This window comes from Trichechus manatus, unplaced genomic scaffold (genome assembly GCF_000243295.1).
Source record: "Trichechus manatus latirostris isolate Lorelei unplaced genomic scaffold, TriManLat1.0 scaffold00075, whole genome shotgun sequence".
Classification (NCBI taxonomy): domain Eukaryota; kingdom Metazoa; phylum Chordata; class Mammalia; order Sirenia; family Trichechidae; genus Trichechus; species Trichechus manatus.
The window spans coordinates 10,264,929-10,284,289 of record NW_004444011.1 but is presented as its reverse complement, the minus strand read 5'-3'; the positions used below and the strand labels follow the sequence as shown (position 1 = coordinate 10,284,289).

General features: G+C 37.0%; 1 protein-coding gene across 1 annotated transcript in view; it reads left to right on the top strand.

The window, feature by feature from the left end:
• The window catches only part of MALRD1 (MAM and LDL receptor class A domain containing 1), a 964,362-nt gene that overhangs the window by 50,930 nt on the left and 894,071 nt on the right, over positions 1–19,361 (top strand). Inside the window, 1 exon segment of the mRNA XM_012556720.1 lies at positions 10,090–10,186. Within this exon segment, the coding sequence (XP_012412174.1) occupies positions 10,090–10,186 (97 nt within the window).

The following is a 19,361-nucleotide window of genomic DNA, read 5'->3' as shown; positions in this document are numbered from 1 at the left end:
GTGGCTTAGTGATGCTTAGCTGCTAGGATTTAAGAGAAATTCTATAGTTGGAACCACAGTTCTGTAGTTTGAGGTTTTGCACTCTGTTGCTATCAGGATAAGGGGACATACTAAGCTATCAAGCTTAAGACTGTTTAAGTCTTAGCAGGCTGTTAAAGTCTTTCTATGAATGATTGATTCATTTACTTAATAAAGACTTATTTGGAGCACTTGGGAACCCTGGTGGTGTAGTGGTCAAGAGCTACAGCTGTTAAGCAAAAGGGTTGGCAGTTCAAATCCGCCAGCCGTTCCTTGGAAACCCTATGGGGCAGTTCTTCTCTGTCCTCCAGGGTTGCTATGAACCGGAATCTACTCTAAGGCAACAGTTGTTTTATTTTTTAGGCACAATGCAGAGACTGTTCGCAGGACTATAATGAGAGAATATTTTTGACAGGTAGGGGGAGGAGATACTCTTTGTTCCTGGGCCCTGAAGGAGTCTGTGGTTTTTCTGGGGAAAGCTGTGCAGAATGAGTACCCAAGAGCACCAACAAACAATGCAGAGACTGTTCGCAGGACTATAATGAGAGAATATTTTTGACAGGTAGGGGGAGGAGATACTCTTTGTTCCTGGGCCCTGAAGGAGTCTGTGGCTTTTCTGGGGAAAGCTGTGCAGAATGAGTACCCAAGAGCACCAACAATGCAGCTAATCTGCTAGGGATGTTCAGGTGTTCTTAAACACAAGAGAAGTTTCTAGTTTAGCTCTTACATTTCTCTTCTTGCCTCTGTGGCTCCCTGTTTGTTTTATCAACAACAATAAAAGCAACAAAACAGAGCCATGATTCCTTTTGAAGGAACTGAGTCACGTTGATGAGATTCTGAGGGATGAACTTGCTGAAGTCCCTTTACTCTCCATCCTTGTATACATTTTACTGACTGAGATGGAAATCTTTTCTATGTCTATACTGTATTGTTATTTACAGATATTTTTAAACTTTAAAATAGAACGAGTGATAAAAGAGTCTAAACTATCAAACTTCTTGTCTTTTTTTATCTAACTGTCCGTATCTTCAGGTCAAGGTCTCTACCAGTAGCACAATGGAGAATTGAATGTTGGAAAGGGTTGCAACTTGTTGAATCCTGTAGGTTAATCCTTTTAGAATAACTTCTTTGTTTTCCTCAGCTGCCCATTCCCAAACGGCACATCATAGAGGCTGATGATTAAATATGTGCAGTAGCTAAACAGAAAACTTCAAACTCCAGAATATGCCGTCTCCAAAGCAGTTCAACTGTAGCTAAGGCAGCAAGGTTATTCACTTGAGTGCTTTAAAATGCAGCGGTGGCTTCAACTATAGCAGCGGCATGTGCAGTATATTAATTTGTTTCCCAGAAGATTTTGTTGCTGATGTAAAAACAGTGTTTGTACCTTAAAGGCTTTGTAAAAATTAGGAGACCATATGATTCTCTCGGAATGCTTCAGCTACACCAATATTTAAGATTGCAGGTATGTTTTAATTCTCTCCTGTCAGCAAGTGGCCAGATATTCATGTGCTTTTGTTTGGCTGGGCTGCAGGGATGTGCTCGTCCTTGTAATACTGCCCACCACCATCTACTAGCTCATTCCTGAAAAGCTTAGTGAGAGGCTTATTTGAGGGAATTTTGTAATCAGCGTCTTCAGACAGTATCTGCTGCCTCATCAATTTACAAGCCCCTAAGGATTATTCCATTTTCTGCAGTTTCCCCTGCATGCTGACTTCTGATGGTTTAAAGCCATTCATGTTTCCTTTAGAAATAAAGAGGAGATTTCAGTCTCAGGTGGACCCCTGGCTTTGCAGGAGATTTTGAGAAAGCCTCTGGACCTGGCTCTCACCTTGGATCTTTATTACCTTTATCTGCAAATTACTAAGTCCATCCATTAATAAAAATGAAGCGTGTTAATTTCTGAAGGGATACAGCTACATAACAAGGAATGGTGATTAACCATTTAAAGTCAACAAAGATGGCCGCAATTCAGAAAGTTTCTGAAAATCTTAAGGAATAATAACAAGCAGCATTTATTGAGTGCTTACTGTCTGCAAAGTGCTATATTCAATCCTTTTTATACATTGTCATGTCATCTTGACTCCTCAAGACAATTCTCTGAGGCAGAATTATAATTCACTCCATTGTTCAGTGAGGAATGTGAACTTTAAAGAGCTGCATAATCTACCTAAATCACATACTAGTTTAGAACCTGGGGTAGTTTGGTTTCAGACTTCGAGCACTTAATCACTGAGCCACAATAATATTTTCTTTTTATCACATTAAAAAACTTATAAGGATATATTCAACATGGCAGAGAAATAAAACAACCTCCTCATTTGGTCTAATTTATTGCATGGAGCTCATTAAATACTCTTTTGTCTGCTGTGCTGGATGAGAGAACAGTGTTAGGCTTTGCATGATGCTGATTAACTGCAATCACATTTTTCAAAATTACAGATATAAACAATTTTATTCTTGCCCTAAAATGTTCAAGGAGGCAAAGAATAAAGCAGGATAAATATATTGCAAAAATTTAGTCACAAATTTAAGTGAAACCACCCACCAATTTTTCTCTGGAAGTGTACTCGTACATTGGTTTTATGGATTTTAATATGGGTAGGAAGGAATGAATACTAGTTTACTAAATACATCACTGATTATGGTTATCAAGTTGAATGTTTGCACTGTTAAACTGAGCAGTTGGTGCCTGAATTTTGAGAAGATACTGAAGTATTTTTTTTCCTTTTTTAAATTATTGTACTTTAGATAAAGAACAAACTAGCTTCTCATTAAACGGTTAGTACACACATTGTTCTGTGACATTGGTTATCAACCCTATGACATGTCAATGCTCTCCCTTCTTGACCTTGGGTTCCTTATTACCAGCTCTCTTGTCCCCTCCTGCCTTCTAGTCTTGTCCCTGGGTTGGTGTGCCCTTTAGTCTCGTTTTGTTTTATGGGCCTGTCTAATCTTTGGCTGAAGGGTGAACCTCGGGAGTGACTTCATTACTGAGCTATAAGGGTGTCCAGGGGCCATACTCTTTGGGTTTTTTCAGTCTCTGTCAGGTCAGTAAGTCTGATCTTTTTTGTGAATTAGAATTTTGTTCTACATTTTTCTCCATCTCCGTCTGGGACCCTCTATTGTGATCCCTGTCAGAGTAGACGGTGGCGGTAGCTGGGCATCATCTAATTGTACTGGACTCAGTCTGGTGGAGGCTGTGGTAGTTGTGGTCCATTAGTCCTTTGGACTAATTTTTCTCTTATGTCTTTAGTTTTCTTCATTCTCCCTTGTCCCCAATGCAGTGAGTCCAGTGGAGAATCTTAGATGGCCACTCACAAGCTTCTAAGACCCCAGACACTACTCACCAAAGTAGAATGTAGAACATTTTCTTTATAAACTATGTTATGCCAATTGGGCTAGATGTTCCCTGAGATTATGGTCTCCACAGCCCTCAACCCAGTAATTTGGTCCCTCAGGAAGTTTGGATATGTCAATGGAGCTTACGTGACCTTGCCTTGTACAAGTTGTACTGGCTTCCCCAGTATTGTGTACTGTCTTACCGTTCACCAAAGTTACCACTTATCTATTGTCTGTTTAGTGTTTTTCCATCCCACCCATCCCCTCCCTCATAACCATCAAAGATTATTTCTTTATGTGTGTAAATATTTTCATGAGTTTTATTAGTAGTGGTCTCATACAATATTTGTCCTTTTATGATTGACTTATTTCACTCAGCATAATGCCCTCCAGTTTGATCCATGTTATGAGATGCTTCGCAGATTCATCGTTGTTCTTTATCATTGCATAATACTCCATTGTGTGTATGTACCCCAGTTTGTTTATCCATTCATCTGTTGATGAGCATCTAGGTTGTTTCCATCTTTTTGCTGTTGTGAACACTGATGCAATGAACATGGGTGTGCATATGTCTATTCATGTGATAACTCTTATTTCTCTAGGATATATTCCTAGGAGTCGGATTGCTGAATCATTTGGTATTTCTATTTCTAGGTTTGTAAGGAAGCACCATATCATTTTCCAAAATGGTTGTATCATTTTACATTTCCACCAGAAGTTTGTAAGAGTTCCAATCTCCCTGCAACCTTTCTAACATTTGTTATTTTCTGTTTTCTTGATGTTTGCTAGTAATGCTGGTGTGAGATGGTATCTCATTGTGGTTTTGATTTATATTTCTCTAATGGCTAGTGATAGTGAGCATTTCCTAATGTGTCTGTTAGCCACCCGAATGTCTTCTTTGGTGAAGTGTCTATTCATTTCCTTTTCCCATTTGGTAATTGGATTTTTTTGTCTTTTAGTTGTAGAGGAGTTGGATTTTCCTGTAGATTTTAGAGATTAGGCCTTTGTCAGATTTGCCATAGCCAATTTTTTTTTCCCAGTCTGTAGTTTCTCTTTTTATTCTTTTGGTGAAGTCTTTTGATGAGCATAAGTGTTTAATTTTTAGAAGATTCCAGGTATCTAGCTTACCTTCTGGTATTTGTGTGTCGTTAGTTATGCTTTGTATCCTGTTAATGCCGTGTATTAGGGCCTCTAGCGTTGATCCTACTTTTTCCTTCTATGATCTTTATAGTTTCTGGTTTTATATTTAAGTCTTTGATCCATTTTGAATTATTTTTTGTGTATGGTGTGAGGTATGGGTCCTGTTTCATTTTTTTTGCAGATGGACATCCAGTTTTGCCAGCACCGTTTGTTAAAAAGACTATCTTTCCCCCATTTGGTGGACTTTGGGCCCTTGTCGAAGATCAGGTGACCCTAGGTGGATGGATTTACATCTGGGTTCTCATTTCTGTTCTATTGGTCAATGTATCTTTCTTTGTACCAGTACCAGGCTGTTTTGACTACCGTAGCTGTATAGTAGTTTCTGAGGTCAAGTAGTGTGAGTCCTCCTACTTTATTCTTCTTCTTCAATAGTGTTTACTTATCCGGGGCCTCTTCCCTTTCCATATGAAGTTACTGATTAGTTTTTCCATCTCTTTAAAGAATATTGTTGATATTTGGATCAGGATTGCATTGTATTTGTAGATTGCTTTGGGTAGAATTGACATTTTCACAATGTTGAGTCTACCTATCCATGAGCGTGGTATGTTTTTCCATTTATGCAGATCTCTTTTGGTTTCTTGCAGTAGTGTTTTGTAGTTTTCTTTGTATAGGTCTTTTACATCCCTGGTTAGATTTATTCCTAAGTATTTTATTTTTTTATGGGCTATTATAAAAGGTATTGTTTTCCTGATTTCCTTTTAGTCATTCTCTTTATTGGTATATAGGAATCCAACTAATTTTTGTATGTTTATTTTGTATCCTACTACTCTGCTGAATCTTTCTATTAGTTCCAGTAGGTTTCTCATGGAGTCTTTTGGGCTTTCTATGTAGAGTATCATATTATCCGCAAACAGGGACAGTTTAACTTCTTCCTTACCAATTTGGATGTCTTTATTTGTTTTTCTTGCTTTGTTGCTCTAGGCAGGACTTCCAGCACAATGTTAAATAGGAGTGGTAATAAAGGGCATCCTTGTCTTGTTCCTGTTCTCAAGGGGAATGGAATGTTTTCAGCCTCTCTCCATTGAGACTGATGTTGGCTGTTGGTTTTGTATAGATGCCCTTTATTATGTTGAGAAATTTCCCTTGTATACCTATTTTACTGAGAGTTTTTATCAGGAATGAGTTTTGGACTTTGTCAAATGCCTTTTCTTTGTTGATTGAGATGATCATGTGATTCTTTTCTTTATGTGGTAGATTATGTTGATTGATTTTCTAATGTTGAACCATCCTTGCATACCTGGTATGAATCCCACTTGGTCATGGCGTATTATTTTTTTGATATGATGCTGAATTCTATTGGCTAGAATTTTGTTGAGAATTTTTGCATCTATATTCATGACGGATGTTGGTCTGTAATTTTTTTTTTTTGGTAGTGTCTTTACCTTGTTTTGGTGTCAAGCTTATGCTGGCTTCATAGAATGAGTTCAGAAGCATCTTTTTCTTTTCTACGTTCTGAAATATTTGAGTAGTACTGCTGTAAGCTCCTCTCTGAATGTTTGGTAGAATTCTCCAGTGAAGCCATCTGGGCCAGGGCTTTTTTGGTTGGGAGCTTTTTTTATTACCTTTTCAATCACTTCTCTTGTTATGTGTCTGTTCAGATTTTCAACATTATTTCGTGTTAGTTTAGGTAGGTAGTCTGTTTCTAGAAATTTCTCCATTTCCTCTAGGTTTTCAAATTTGTTGGAGTATAGTTTCTCATAGTACTCTCTTGTGATCCTTTTTATTTCACTTGGGTCTGTTGTAATGTCCTTCGTTTTATTTCTCATTTGGGTTATTTGTGTCCTCTCATTTTTCTTTTGTCAATTTGGCCAGTGGTTTGTCAATTTTGTTGATCCTTTCAAAGAACCAACTTTTGATTTTGTTGATTCTTTCTATTGTTTTTTTATTCTCCATTTTATTTATTTCTGCTCTGATCTTTATTATTTCCTTTCTTATGGTGGCTGTGGGCTTCTTTTGCTGTTCTCTTTCTATTTGTTCGAGTTGTGCAGCTAATGGTTTGATTTTGTCCCTTTCTTCTTTTTTTATATGTGCATCTACTGCTATAAATTGACCTCTGAGGACTGCCTTTGCTGTGTCCCAAAGGTTTTGGTATGATGCGTTTTCATTCTTGTTCGATTCTAGGAATTTTTTGATTCCGTCTTTGATTTCTTCTATTACCCAGTGGTTTTTAAGCAGTTTGTTATTCAGTTTCTATGCAGTTGATTTGTTTTCCTTGCTCTTCCTGTTGTTAATTTCTACTTGATACTGATTTTTAATATGGTATTATCTATTAGTAATTTCCTTAATATCCAATTTAGAAATGCCAGAGAGTTCTCAGTAGCCTCTTACTCAGAAAGTATAGGCTTTATAAGGACAAAGGGCAAATTATTCATAAAAATGTGTTATAGTAATTTAAAAAATTTTACCCTCTTTTCAAAAACATAGTTTGAGGTACTTTTACCTTTTAATTCAGGAATGTTTAGTATTGACAACATGATGGGGAAAGAATCACCGTCACCTTTTTGTGTTTCAAGATGTTTACTTGGGGAATAATAATGAATGTATACTACCAATTAAGACAATTCTAATACAACAAGGTGCTGCTTGGGTGGTACAAAGGGTTAACATGCTAACCAAAAGGTTGGAGTTTTAAGTTCACCAATAGGTGCCTTGGAAGAAAGGCCTGACATTCTGCTTCCAAAATATTGGCCATTAAAAACCCTATGGAGCACAGTTCTACCCTGAAACACATAGGGTCTCTGTGAGTTGGAGTTGACTTGATGGCAACTTTTTTTTTTTAAATAGAGTAAATACAGCTATAAGAGTTTTATGTTGTTCATCCATCTACAGTCACAAATTCCTCTAAGATTTAAACTGTGTGGCTTAAGCACCGACCCCTTGGCTCCATTCAGAGGTCATTTTCTCTTGGAATATTTGGAGTTGAGTGGATCACGTTTACTACTGGATCAGTGTGGACCATACCTGACTTCTGTAATGTTGCCAAACTCATAATTTCAACTCTGTTATCTGCCTTTTGGTCTACTTTATTTTGCTATGTACCCCCCAACACTATCAAAATGAGGTGGAGGTCTGCAAAACATATTTGCCTGAGTTTTGAAGAAAACAAGGAATGCTGTCATCACTTGTCTTAGAAACACCCATATATATGCCAGTACAGCTTCTTGCAGTGGCTCTCCATAGTACCTGAAGTTTTATCACCATCCTGGGATTTCATTTCTTCAGCTAATTCAACCTGTCCCTTTTTTCAGGTTTGTAACCAAAATCCCTGCATGTTTATTATGTAGAAAATGAAATATTTTTATTTAAGTATTTTTAATTAGACTACCTACTTATCCCTGAGGAGACTTGACGTTTGTAGCCATATAGACCGTTTCATGAATTTCCCTAAGAAAAAAATTTCCTTCTTGCTGGACCAATGAGCTCAAATGGCATCCATTTACAACTTTTCATAATAACTTTTCTTCAGATATTACAAATCAACATATAATTTAATTGAATCAAACACTTGTATAATACCTATTGCAAACTAACAAGGAGAGATTCAAGGCAGGAAGGAAATTTATAAGCTACTTCAAGAGATCAAGTGCGAGGATATACGCATGGAAAATAGGAATGGAAAAAAAAAGAGGGGTTAATAAGCCTGGTCTCTTTGGACTTGACATTAAAAGAAAAAGTGATTCCAAAGGTGAATCTGGAGTTTTTAGCATTGGAAATTGGAAATCTTTTGGTACTAGAAAAAGAGAGTCAACTGAGAGGTCCAGTTTGACGGGAAAGAACGGCACATGATGACTTAAAAGTGACTTTGTGTCATGTAAGTGAAAATGTCCAGCAGGCTTTAGAGGTATGGGAGGAGAGTGCAGGAGAGATGAACATTTGTGATGTAAATTTGTGTTTCACTAGCCTGGGTGACCGTTAAAACCCTGAGGATGAACGAGTTTTTTGGGGGAGACCGTGTTGAGGGAAAAAGAAGAGACTGGTGATATAGTGAACACTTATTTCTACTTCAGTCTTTAATATGGTTACTATAGGACTATGCTTAGCTCAGCAAGAACTAGGGAATGTATCCATGTGAAAAAGTTTTCAAGAAGAATAAAATATTAATCTGTAGAGAATTGATTTTTTTACCTACAAACATACTCTTCATACAATAGCTTAAATGTGTTAATAACTCTGAGTTATTATAATAATAGCTAACATTTATCCAATGCTTACTATATGCCAGATACTGTTTTACATGTAGTAACTCATTTATGCTTGCACACACAATATCATGTAGTTTATTATTTTTATCATTACCATTTTACAAAAAGAAAACTAAACGTAAATAGATGTTAAGGTATAGAAATGTTAATTAACATTTCTAAGTCCCTGTTGCTATTAAGTGGTGAAGCTGGCATCTGAAACCATGTAGTCTCCAAATGTATACTTTTAATCACTATGCTGTACTGTCCTTATATAAAACCATTCCTACACAACAGTCTTTGACAGGCCTTTGCCAACATATTCCTACTTTCTAAATAGTCACACAGTTGTTCTCTTTTGTGTGAAGAAAATGTGACTTTCCTAGGGCAATGTACTGAAAGGTTTCTTAATAGGTTGTACATGAGTCTCATTGGATTTTTAATGGAGTGGTAGATAGCATCTAGTTTGAAAAGAAATATATTAGCCTAGCATGTTGTACAGGAACAAAAGGGAATGCAGCACAGCAAAACAATCTGCCATGGTTTACTGCATCCAGGCCAATTTTTCAGCTGAAAAGCAGTGTGGACTTTTTGAAATAATAAAGTATTTATATCACAAACAAGGCTGAATGATACACACAAAGTTAAATTGCCATGATTTAAACCTCACACATTATTGGTATTCATTAATGAGGGTAGGATAATACTCTTCACTAACAAACCAATTTTGTATTGATTTAGGTAATTAGGAAATTGGAGAGTAGCTTCTAAGTTTCTCAGAGTAATCATACCAGAATACTTCCTCTTGGTGCAGACTTAGGCTGGGTCCATGTCACACTATAGGATTCAGTCATTTTAACGATAAGTCACTGAACCATGATTTCCAGTCAAGTGTCAAGCTGAAGTTTGAGTAATGTCAGAAAACGTGCAATAGGACAGCATGGTAAATCCAAGGCAAGACTGTCAATAAAATTTAGTGACTCAGAGATGGAAATGGATCATAATAGCAAAATACTAAGAACTAAGCATCAAGATGGAGCCTAGGTCCAAACTTGGTTAGTGCTAAATAGTATGAACGCATAGGAACTAAACAAAGACAGTGGTTGTAGGACAGAAACCAGTTGAATATTACTTCATTTCACAAACATATTATATAACCTGTACCACACATCTGAGATATAGGGATAACCATATATTTTTTGTCCTTGAGAATGTTTGCTTTAACCTCTTTCTATTTGGAATTGGCATGGTCAACCAAGTGCTTCAAAAAAGTGACATGTTTCCTATTTGTAAGCTTTCTTCTATAAGACCATGAGACAATGATATTCCTTGTTTTGTTTTTCTTACACAGATTGTTATTCAGGGTCAAATGATTTCAACTCATGAACAGGATGAAGTCATAGCTATTGATGATATATCTTTCAGTTCAGGCTGTGTGCCTACCAACGGTAAGAACTTCTTTCATTTTGATCCTTATTGTGTGTAATAAATCTAGTACAATTTAAAGATTGTAATGACTGTTATCTGCTTTTTATTTTTGTCTGATGTTTTAGTGTGGGTTATTTTCCATTATTCTAATCTATTGTTTAATAGTGACTGGATCTATGCTGGAAGTGAAGACAGGCTGTTTTTCTCTGACTCTAGTAAGAGTTCAATGGAATCATTTAATCTCAGAATTGAAACTGTGTAGTAGTGTTTACTCTGGCTGGTTAAATCTTACCAAAGGAGCTCTGTGCATTTTTAGGTGGCTGGGAGAAGACTGGCCTTCATAGACTTGAATATGTCCTCTTGGAGAATCAGCGAGTCTCATAATTTCACTGAGGGACAATAAAATAGAGAGAGATACTGGTTATTATCTATTGAGACTGAAACAACTAGATAGATAAGCCACATATATCAGATCTAAAAAGTTATCTATATTGGCCCCTTGGTTTTATTAACTGAGTAGTATTTAATTCCCCATTCACATTGTTATCAATAGAAAATTTCAGTGTTAAAATTATAATTTTAGGATGAAATATCTAATTTAGTCTAATAATCAAGCAAGAATCAGGCATTAGGATTTTTTTCCCTTTAAATTTTTATTATACTATGGAATAATATAGCAGAGTAAAGTCAGCTGTTTTCTAGAGAGGTTCCTAGTTCTAATTTGACACTAAGATATGTTAGTTGTGGTATGAAACAATATCTCAAGACCAGAAGAGTTGGATTGATCTACCTAAGAGTGGACCAACTCATCTCGATAAAGAGTTACTGTGCCTGTGCTGTGCCTGGGTTTTAAGCAGCACTCCTGCCAAGGAGTATACCAGCTTATAGGTATGTATATCTTGACACCCAGACCAAGGCTGGGTTTGATAGAAACTGGTAACAGCCACTTCCAACACTGAACTTCATAAAAGTCTTTTCCATCTTGGTATTATCAGTGTTCGGTATATACTAGGTAAGAAATCTCTATATTATAAATTGAAATGGACCTGGAGAATTGGAGAGCTTTAAGGAAACAGATTGTAACACTCCCCACATCCCTAATTTCTAGAAGTAAGTGAATTCTCCACAAACACAGTCAGTTAACCATTATGAAGCAAATTATTAATCAGCTCAAAGAAGAATTAAATTAAACAACTAGTTTTTCTGGTCTAACAACTGATTCCCCTTCCCCACCTTTTCTCACTCAATTTTGAGTTCCCTCTCCACTGTGATGGGTCCTGTGGGAAATGACTGCTTCATTCTATAGTGTTGCTGATATGTAAAGGCATTCAAAATTGGGCTTTCCCACTCTGTGTATGTTTGTGTCAGTGCTCCTAGTCAAGATGGTTTGTCAAGTACCAGTGGCAGTGACTGATTGACTTAGAGTAGCACAGAGTGTATAAGTGATTTACTAATTATTTTTACTGACTGAACTGAAGAGACTCATTGAAGGCGAACACCCGCTTACTGAGGAATTTCATCATACAACTTGAAAGAGCACATGGACGAGAAACTGAAGCAGCATTATTTTCTTCCTTCTCTAAACCACAGAAAATATATTCTGACAATGTTAAAACATTATTAAAGGTTAATAATTCCATATCTAAGTGTTAAATACTAAACTCTGCCTATGTATATCTGTATACATACACACATGTAATTAAAATGATGGACATATTGTTTACCTCTTTTTTTCAAAGATTTTAGCCCCACAACTCTTCCCGGCTTACTGCATTATTTTCTAATATTAATAATTTTGATCAATATTATTGATCATGTAGAGATGTCTATAAAATGTAGAGCAAAACTTAAGCCATGACATTGCAGAGGAGCATAGTAGTTTTGGAGTATAATTTTTTTTTTTTTTTTTGCTGCCTGAAACAAAAAACATAAAAATTTTCTTTTTATATTTCATACTTTAAATTTAAAAAATAGCTAATGAAATACTATGCAACCTTCAGTCCCATGGCAATCTCCCTATGGTATTTTCTATTTACTGTCTCTTACTCAGGAACCTCTCTTCAACATTGAACCTGTCTTTTCCCTGTATCTTCACCTCTTCTCTCTACTAACACTTTTCTTTCAGCATACTAGTAAATTGAACCTGGTACAGATTCAAAAAAAGAAAAAGCAAATAAAATTAGAACCTCCTCTTTCTCATTTTAGCTGTCAGCTTCCTAAGGTCACCTTTGCCAGATACTCAACCAATGATGTCAAGTAGAACTATAATACAAGCCACACAAGTCATGTTAAACCTTCTTGTTGCTACATTAAACAAGTAAAAAGAAATAGGTTAAATGAATTTTAATTATATACTCTATATAAACCAATATTCAAGATATTATTATCTGATCAAATAATATAAAAACATTATGAAGAAGACAGTTTGCATTTTTTGATACTAATTCTTTGATATCCATGGTTCATTTTTTACTTCCAGCACATCTTCATTCATACTAGCCATATTTTAAATGCTCAGTAGTCACATATGTTTAGTGGCTATCATGTTGGACAGTACAGTTCTACCTTATTATTCTTCATAGCTTCCCGTCTCAGCATCTCGCTATCCATATTTTGAGCACTAATGCTCAGAAACCACAGCTTGGATCACAGTTCCAAGCCTTTACTTGGCCAAGAGAGGGGTTGGACAGAGATTCTGTTCTTCTCTAGCTTCTGACATGAATATTTTCATGGTTTTATTCCTAGTTCTCTAGCTATTTCCCCAGCTTCTATTCTCCCACCTTTCACTTAAGTATCAGCATCACTTGGAATTCAGAACATGGACCTCTTTTCTACTCATTCTGTATACTCTCCTGAGATGGATCATCCTGTCCATGAATTCAGGCACCAGCACTGATAACTCTTTCATCTATCTTTCTTATCCATATCAGTCTCCTTAATTTAACTTAGCAAAAACTAATTAAAATGCTATTATGTGCCAGGAATAGCATTAGGATTACAAAGATGCTGAGATAGACAACCAAAGAGACAATTTCTATGTAATACAGTAAGTGTTGTGGTCAGAATATGAATAGAATGTTATGGGAACATAGAGGGATGCCTGAAGGATCAGACACAAATGAAGCACAGGGTAAAGCCAGGCTAAATAAGATAGAAGAAGCCATCTCCAGCAGAAAGAAAAGCTTGACCAAAGTAGGAATGAATAAAAATGTGGTATATGTGGTATTATATTAAAATGGAGAGCCCTGGTGGCACAGTAGTTAAGTGCTCAGCTGCTAACCAAAAGATTGGTGGTTGAAACCCACCAGCTGCTTCACAGGAGAAAGATGTGACAGTCTGCTTCTGTAAAGATTTACAACTTTAGAAACCCTATGGGGCAGTTCTACTCTGTCCTGTGGGGTCACTATGAGTCAGAATCAACTCAACAGCAACAGGTTTGGTTTTATTTTATTTTTTTTTTATTTGGAGATTCTGCTTGCAGGCAAGATGGAGTAGCAGGGACCAAATTCCCCCCAACTCCACCCCCACCTGAAGTAAGCAAATACAGACAAAATATATGATATTATGAGTTGTAATTCACTTAACATCAGGCAACAAAGATATCGATCTCAGAGTGAGGGAAACCAAGTGATTGCTATGATTACTGCCTTGACAGAGTTTTCAGGCTGTGGTACAGAAAGGGGGGACACAGGCAGAATCCTAAGCACTCCCGAGTTCCAGAGACAGAGTTGAGAGTTTGGGGAAGTCAAGGACTAGAATTGGCTGAACAGAGTACCAGAGAAAAGAAAGAACTACACAGAGAGAACTCCAGGGTTCTGTGGAGCATTACCCTTATTTATTCAGCTGAGTACTCATCAGCACATGCATCTGAGGAAACTACCAAGGCCAGAGAGAACCACTGAAGAGATTAGAGATAACAGTACCTGCCACTCATACAGGGTGGGAATAGTGTCTGTTCCCACCAACCAGACTGGAAAACATCAGGATTCCTGGTGCAATGGGTAAAGTACATAGACGTGTCTTGCCTCATTTGAGAAAAAAACAGAGAAAGAAAGAAAAAAAATAGCTCTACACTGAGTATCGCTTCAGGCTATCTAACAAATTTTAAAAGCATGAACAAAAGGATAAAGTTATTTCCAAGTAATTTAACTGCATCCAAGAAAAAGCTCAAGAATATTTATAGGAACAAAAAAATACCCAGCATCCAACAAGGTAAAATTAACAATGTGTGGAATGCAATAAAAAATTATCAGGCATACAAAAAACAGGAATATCTAACCCATAATGAAAACATAAGTCAATTAATTGAAACTAACTCAGAATTAAAACAGAGGTAAGAATTAGCAGATAATTACAATAACTGTATTCCATATGTTTAAAGTGTTAGCTATAGATATGGAAGATTTAAAAAAAGATCCCAAAAGAAATTTCAGAGATGGAAACTACCATATGTGAAATTAAAAAATATACTTTTTGGAATAAATGGTAAATTAGACATTGCCGAAAGCAGATTAGTGAAGGCACAGCAATGGAAATTATGTATGTATAAAAATAAAACATAAGAAAAACCAATACCAAAAAAAAAAAAAAAAAGAAGAACAGAAGTCAGTGAACTCTGGTGGAACTCAAATTGGCCTAATATACATGTAATTGTAGCCTCCAAAAAAAGGAGAAAGGGATTGGGTTAGAAAAATATTTGAAGAAACAGTGGGAAAAAAATTCAAATATATCAAAAAACTGTAAACCCACAGATCCATGAGCTTTCAAAGTTCAATAACAAGAAAACAACCTAATTTTTAAGAACTAGGTTAATAAAAAGTTGAATAGGCACTTCACTAAAGCAAATAAGCTCTTAAGAAGATACTCAAAATCATTAGAGCTTAGGATATGCATATTAAACACACAATGAAATAGAGAAACGCACTTGCAGCTCCACAAAAGATATCATGTCCTAACCCTTGAAACCTGTGAATGTTACCTTTTATAGCAAAGAAGAAGAAGAAGAGCAAGAAGAAAAGACTTCACATAGTCCCTACATGCAATCACATGTATTCTCATAAGAGGGAGAAGAAGGAGGCAGAGGGAGATTTTGCAGTGACAGAAGAGGAAAAGGCAGTGTGACCATGCAGGCAGAGATTGGGATGATATAGCCACAAGCCAAAGAATGTTGGTAGCCACCAAAAGCTGAGAGATTCCCTGGTACGGATTCTCTCCTAGAGCCTCCAGAGGCAGCATGGCCCTGCCAACACTTTGACTTTGGCCCAGTGAAACTGATTTCAGGCCTCTGGCTTCTCCAGCAGGATAGAATAAATTTCTGTTCTTTTAAGTCACCTAGTTTGTGGTAATTTGTTACAGTGGCAGTAGGAAACTAATGCAATATCTATTAGTGTTATGGATTGAATTGTGTCCCCCCAAAGTATGCATCAGTTTGACTAGGTCATGATTCCCAGTATTGTGTGATTGTCCACTATTTTATCATCTGATGTGATTTTCCTCTGTGTTGTAAATCCTATCTCTGTGATGTTAATGAGATGGGATTAGCAGCAGTTATGTAGACTCAGTCTACAAGATTAATCTACAATTTAAGACAATCTCTTTTGAGATGTAAAAGAGAGAAGCGAACAAGCAGAGAGACAGGAGGACTTCACACCACCAAGAAAGCAGAGCCAGGAGCATGTGTTCTTTGGACCTGGGGTCCCTGCACTGAAAAGCTCCTTGATCAGGGGAAGATTGATGACAAGGACCTTCCCCCAGAGCCGACAGAGAGAAAGCCTTCCCTGGAAGCTAGTGTCCTGAATTTGGACTTCTAGCCTCCTAGACTGTGAGAGAGTAAACTTCTCTTTGTTAAAGCCATCCACTTGTGGTTTTCTGTTATAGCACCACTAACTAACTAAGACAGAGAGTATGGAAGAATGAAGTATTGAAGATTTCTTCCAAGCTTGAGTGACAGAGTAGATGGTACTACCTTTAAGTGGGTTTGGGAATACGAGGACAGGCATACATGCTTGCCTTCTTTTGATATATTGAGTTTGAGAGGCCTGTCAGATAGTCATGTGGATCTGCTCTGTAATAAGTTTGATAGGACCCTGTAGAGAGATCTTCATTCAAAAGTATGGTAACCATCTGAAATCCTGGATCTCGTTCTAGTTCCTTTAAGTTACCTTTTCCAAATGCAAAAGTATCAACCTCAATGCCTTTTTCACTGAAAGAAGATGACATTTATTAGATTTATCAGAAGGGATGTAATATAGCAATATAGAATACATCTTTAGCCCAGCCACTGACTGCTCTGCTATTCCACCCTCTCTTAACACTGTCTCTTCTGTTACCCTGCATGGTTTTCCTGGGTCCAGAGCACAGCCAGTTTATGTGCAGCTTTAAATGAGACATCTAATTCCTGACCCTGATCACTCCAGCAGTGTCTTTACGTAGCTCAATTTTACAGTTTCTGTAGAAATTGATGTCTGCCAAACAAAATGATCCCTACCTAGTCTTATTCATTGGCCATTCTGGGTAATCACCCTCAATGGAGAATAAGGCAGTGAAATCAGCTATTGGCTGGACTTTCAGTACTGTCAGGAAGTTAGAACTTGGCTTCTGCCATTGAAACTTTATTGGCATCACAAATTGACATAGGAGGATGCTTGGGTAATAGGGAATTAAGATTGCCTAAAACAGGACTCTGCTATCATTTCAGACATGAACTTTCTATCTTTAGCCCTGAAAACCAAACCCATTTCCCTAATTACACATGATTCATATACTGGGACAAAAGCCAAGGTAGATAGGCTATGATAAATATTCAGAAAACAAATGCCAGATTTTGTAGTAAGCACTTAAAACAGCTCTGTATTAAATCACTGTAGAAGTCAAAAACAATTGTGGTAGGAGAGAGAGCATCAGAAATTGAACATTCTAAGAAAAGTTGTGGTCAAAGAAAAATATTCAGTTCCGTAATTTCTAATAACATAGTTATAGATAATGTTATAGCCATATTGCATTTAAGGTGGCATAGAGATAAAGTTTACTGAAGATGAACCATCAATGAATTTTAAGGTGAAATTATTGGCTATTCACATGAGTATTAAATTTAAACAGTATGACATGACTTGGGGCTAGAGAAGACTTCGAAATCAAGACAGAAGTCTGCAATGAATATGGAAAGCAGATCTGCATAGAGGCCCACTATAAGGAGGACTATAAGTTGAATATCATTAACCAAGATGTTTTTATACATGGGAATATAAGTAATTGTTAGAAGCAGCATTGAGATTTAGAGGAACAACTACCTTAATTTTAGGCCTTGTGTATATGGGGCATTGGAATGGGATGCCACCCCTTGGGAAAGCTGCAAAGAGAGTGGTGTCCTTATGGAGAAAGCCAGGTTTCAGAAAGGTCACATGATGAATGGTGTATTCTTTGAAGAGTCTGAGAGTGCAGGGTGTTTGTTTTATTTCATTTTGTTCTGTGATAGAATGAAGGTTGAGGGCACATTTTAAACTTTTATGGGATAGGATTGATGCTTGTATGGGATTGCATTTTATAAATGAAAGGAATATGAGAGATGGTGAAATTAAGCAGCATTACATTTTCAAGTAGAGCTGGCATTCAAGTAGGTGCTCTCATGACAGACTAAACCTAGTTAACCATTGGAATCACATGAGAAGTGATTTTTGGCCTCACTCTAGACCAGCTAGATGGGAAATACTAAGATTGGGGCCAGTATTTTAAATAAGGTTCTCAGGTCATTTTTGTGAAGCCAGCCTAACCCAAGTTTTAGAACACGCTTAACACTGGGAACCGCAAAACCTGTATCATGTTGACTATTGTACTTGGCAGTAACTGCCAGGGGCAGGATCTCAGCAGACTATAATCAGTGGTTTCAATCTCCTGCACCCCTGGTGATGGTGGTTGGGTTGGAGGGTGGACATCAGAGACATGAAGGCAGAATCAACCCAACTATCTCCTGTAGGTATCCACCAGACAATCCTATTTCAATGGAGTGGGGTTAGAAATGCATTTGGATGTGAAAAACAGAAAACTTTGCTTAACTGACTTAAAAAAAAAAATGGATGAGATAAACAGTTATGGCACAGGTTCAGCAACTCCAGCACTATTAAGGTCAAGGACTTAGGGCTTTTCTTGGTATTTGCCTCATGATTCTCACCTCATGGTCATAACATGGCTGTTGAAGCGCAGTACATCTCAAATTGAGGGCAGGAAGAAGGCTGAAATGGGAAGGGGAAATGTTTTTGGCCATGTCATTGTCATGTGGATAACCTTGGCTGCCAGAAACGCTAAAATATTATTTAACTTTTATAGTCAGGCAAGAACAGTTTTATGGCTTGAGTAAGCAAACATATTTGCTACACAAACTCAAAATCAATATGTTTAAAAGCGAAGTCTAATATTCTTCCAAAACCTTTTCCATCACTTATATTTCCCCATTTTAGTCCTTGGCATCTATTTGATCTCAGTCAAAAGCCTAGGAGTCATTCTTAAATCCTTCTTTTTCCTCACCCATTTATTTTCCTCATCCATTTGGGAAAAACTCCTATTGAGAGCATATCCTTAAACTTCTCAAAATGTCTTCTCTTCTTTATCATTACTATTTATCCAACCCTGATTTAGTTTAAGCTCACACTTTTTTTTCCTTGTATTTTTTTTAGGGGGGAGGGATTTCCAGTTTCAATCTTCTGTACTGTACTATACACACTGCCACTAGATTATACTTTCTAAAATACAAATATGGTAGACAGGCATCTACTTTGCTTAATTCCATCAATAGCATATTTGCCTTCAGGATGAAATTCAGATTTCTTATCATGAAATAAGTTCACCATGGTCCTGCTCTTGCATACCTGTCCTACTTCCTTCTTCACAGCTACACAAGTATTCCTAAACTCTGGCAAAATGAACTACTTGTGAGTTCAGCAACACAGTATCCTCTCATTCTTGGGTATCTTTCCAAATCTCGCTCCCTCTGCCTGAAGTCCCGTTTCATGACATTTTTTTTGCTTGCCTCACTCCTTCTTACCATTTCCAACTGAGATGAAGAGCCTTTTCTGAGAAGACTTCCCTTAGAGATAATCCCCTCATGCCCCGACTCCCTACACTCACACAGGCATTATACCTCCATTTCTGTATGTTGATTCATCTCCTCAACTAAACACTGAATTTCTTTTTTTTTTTAAT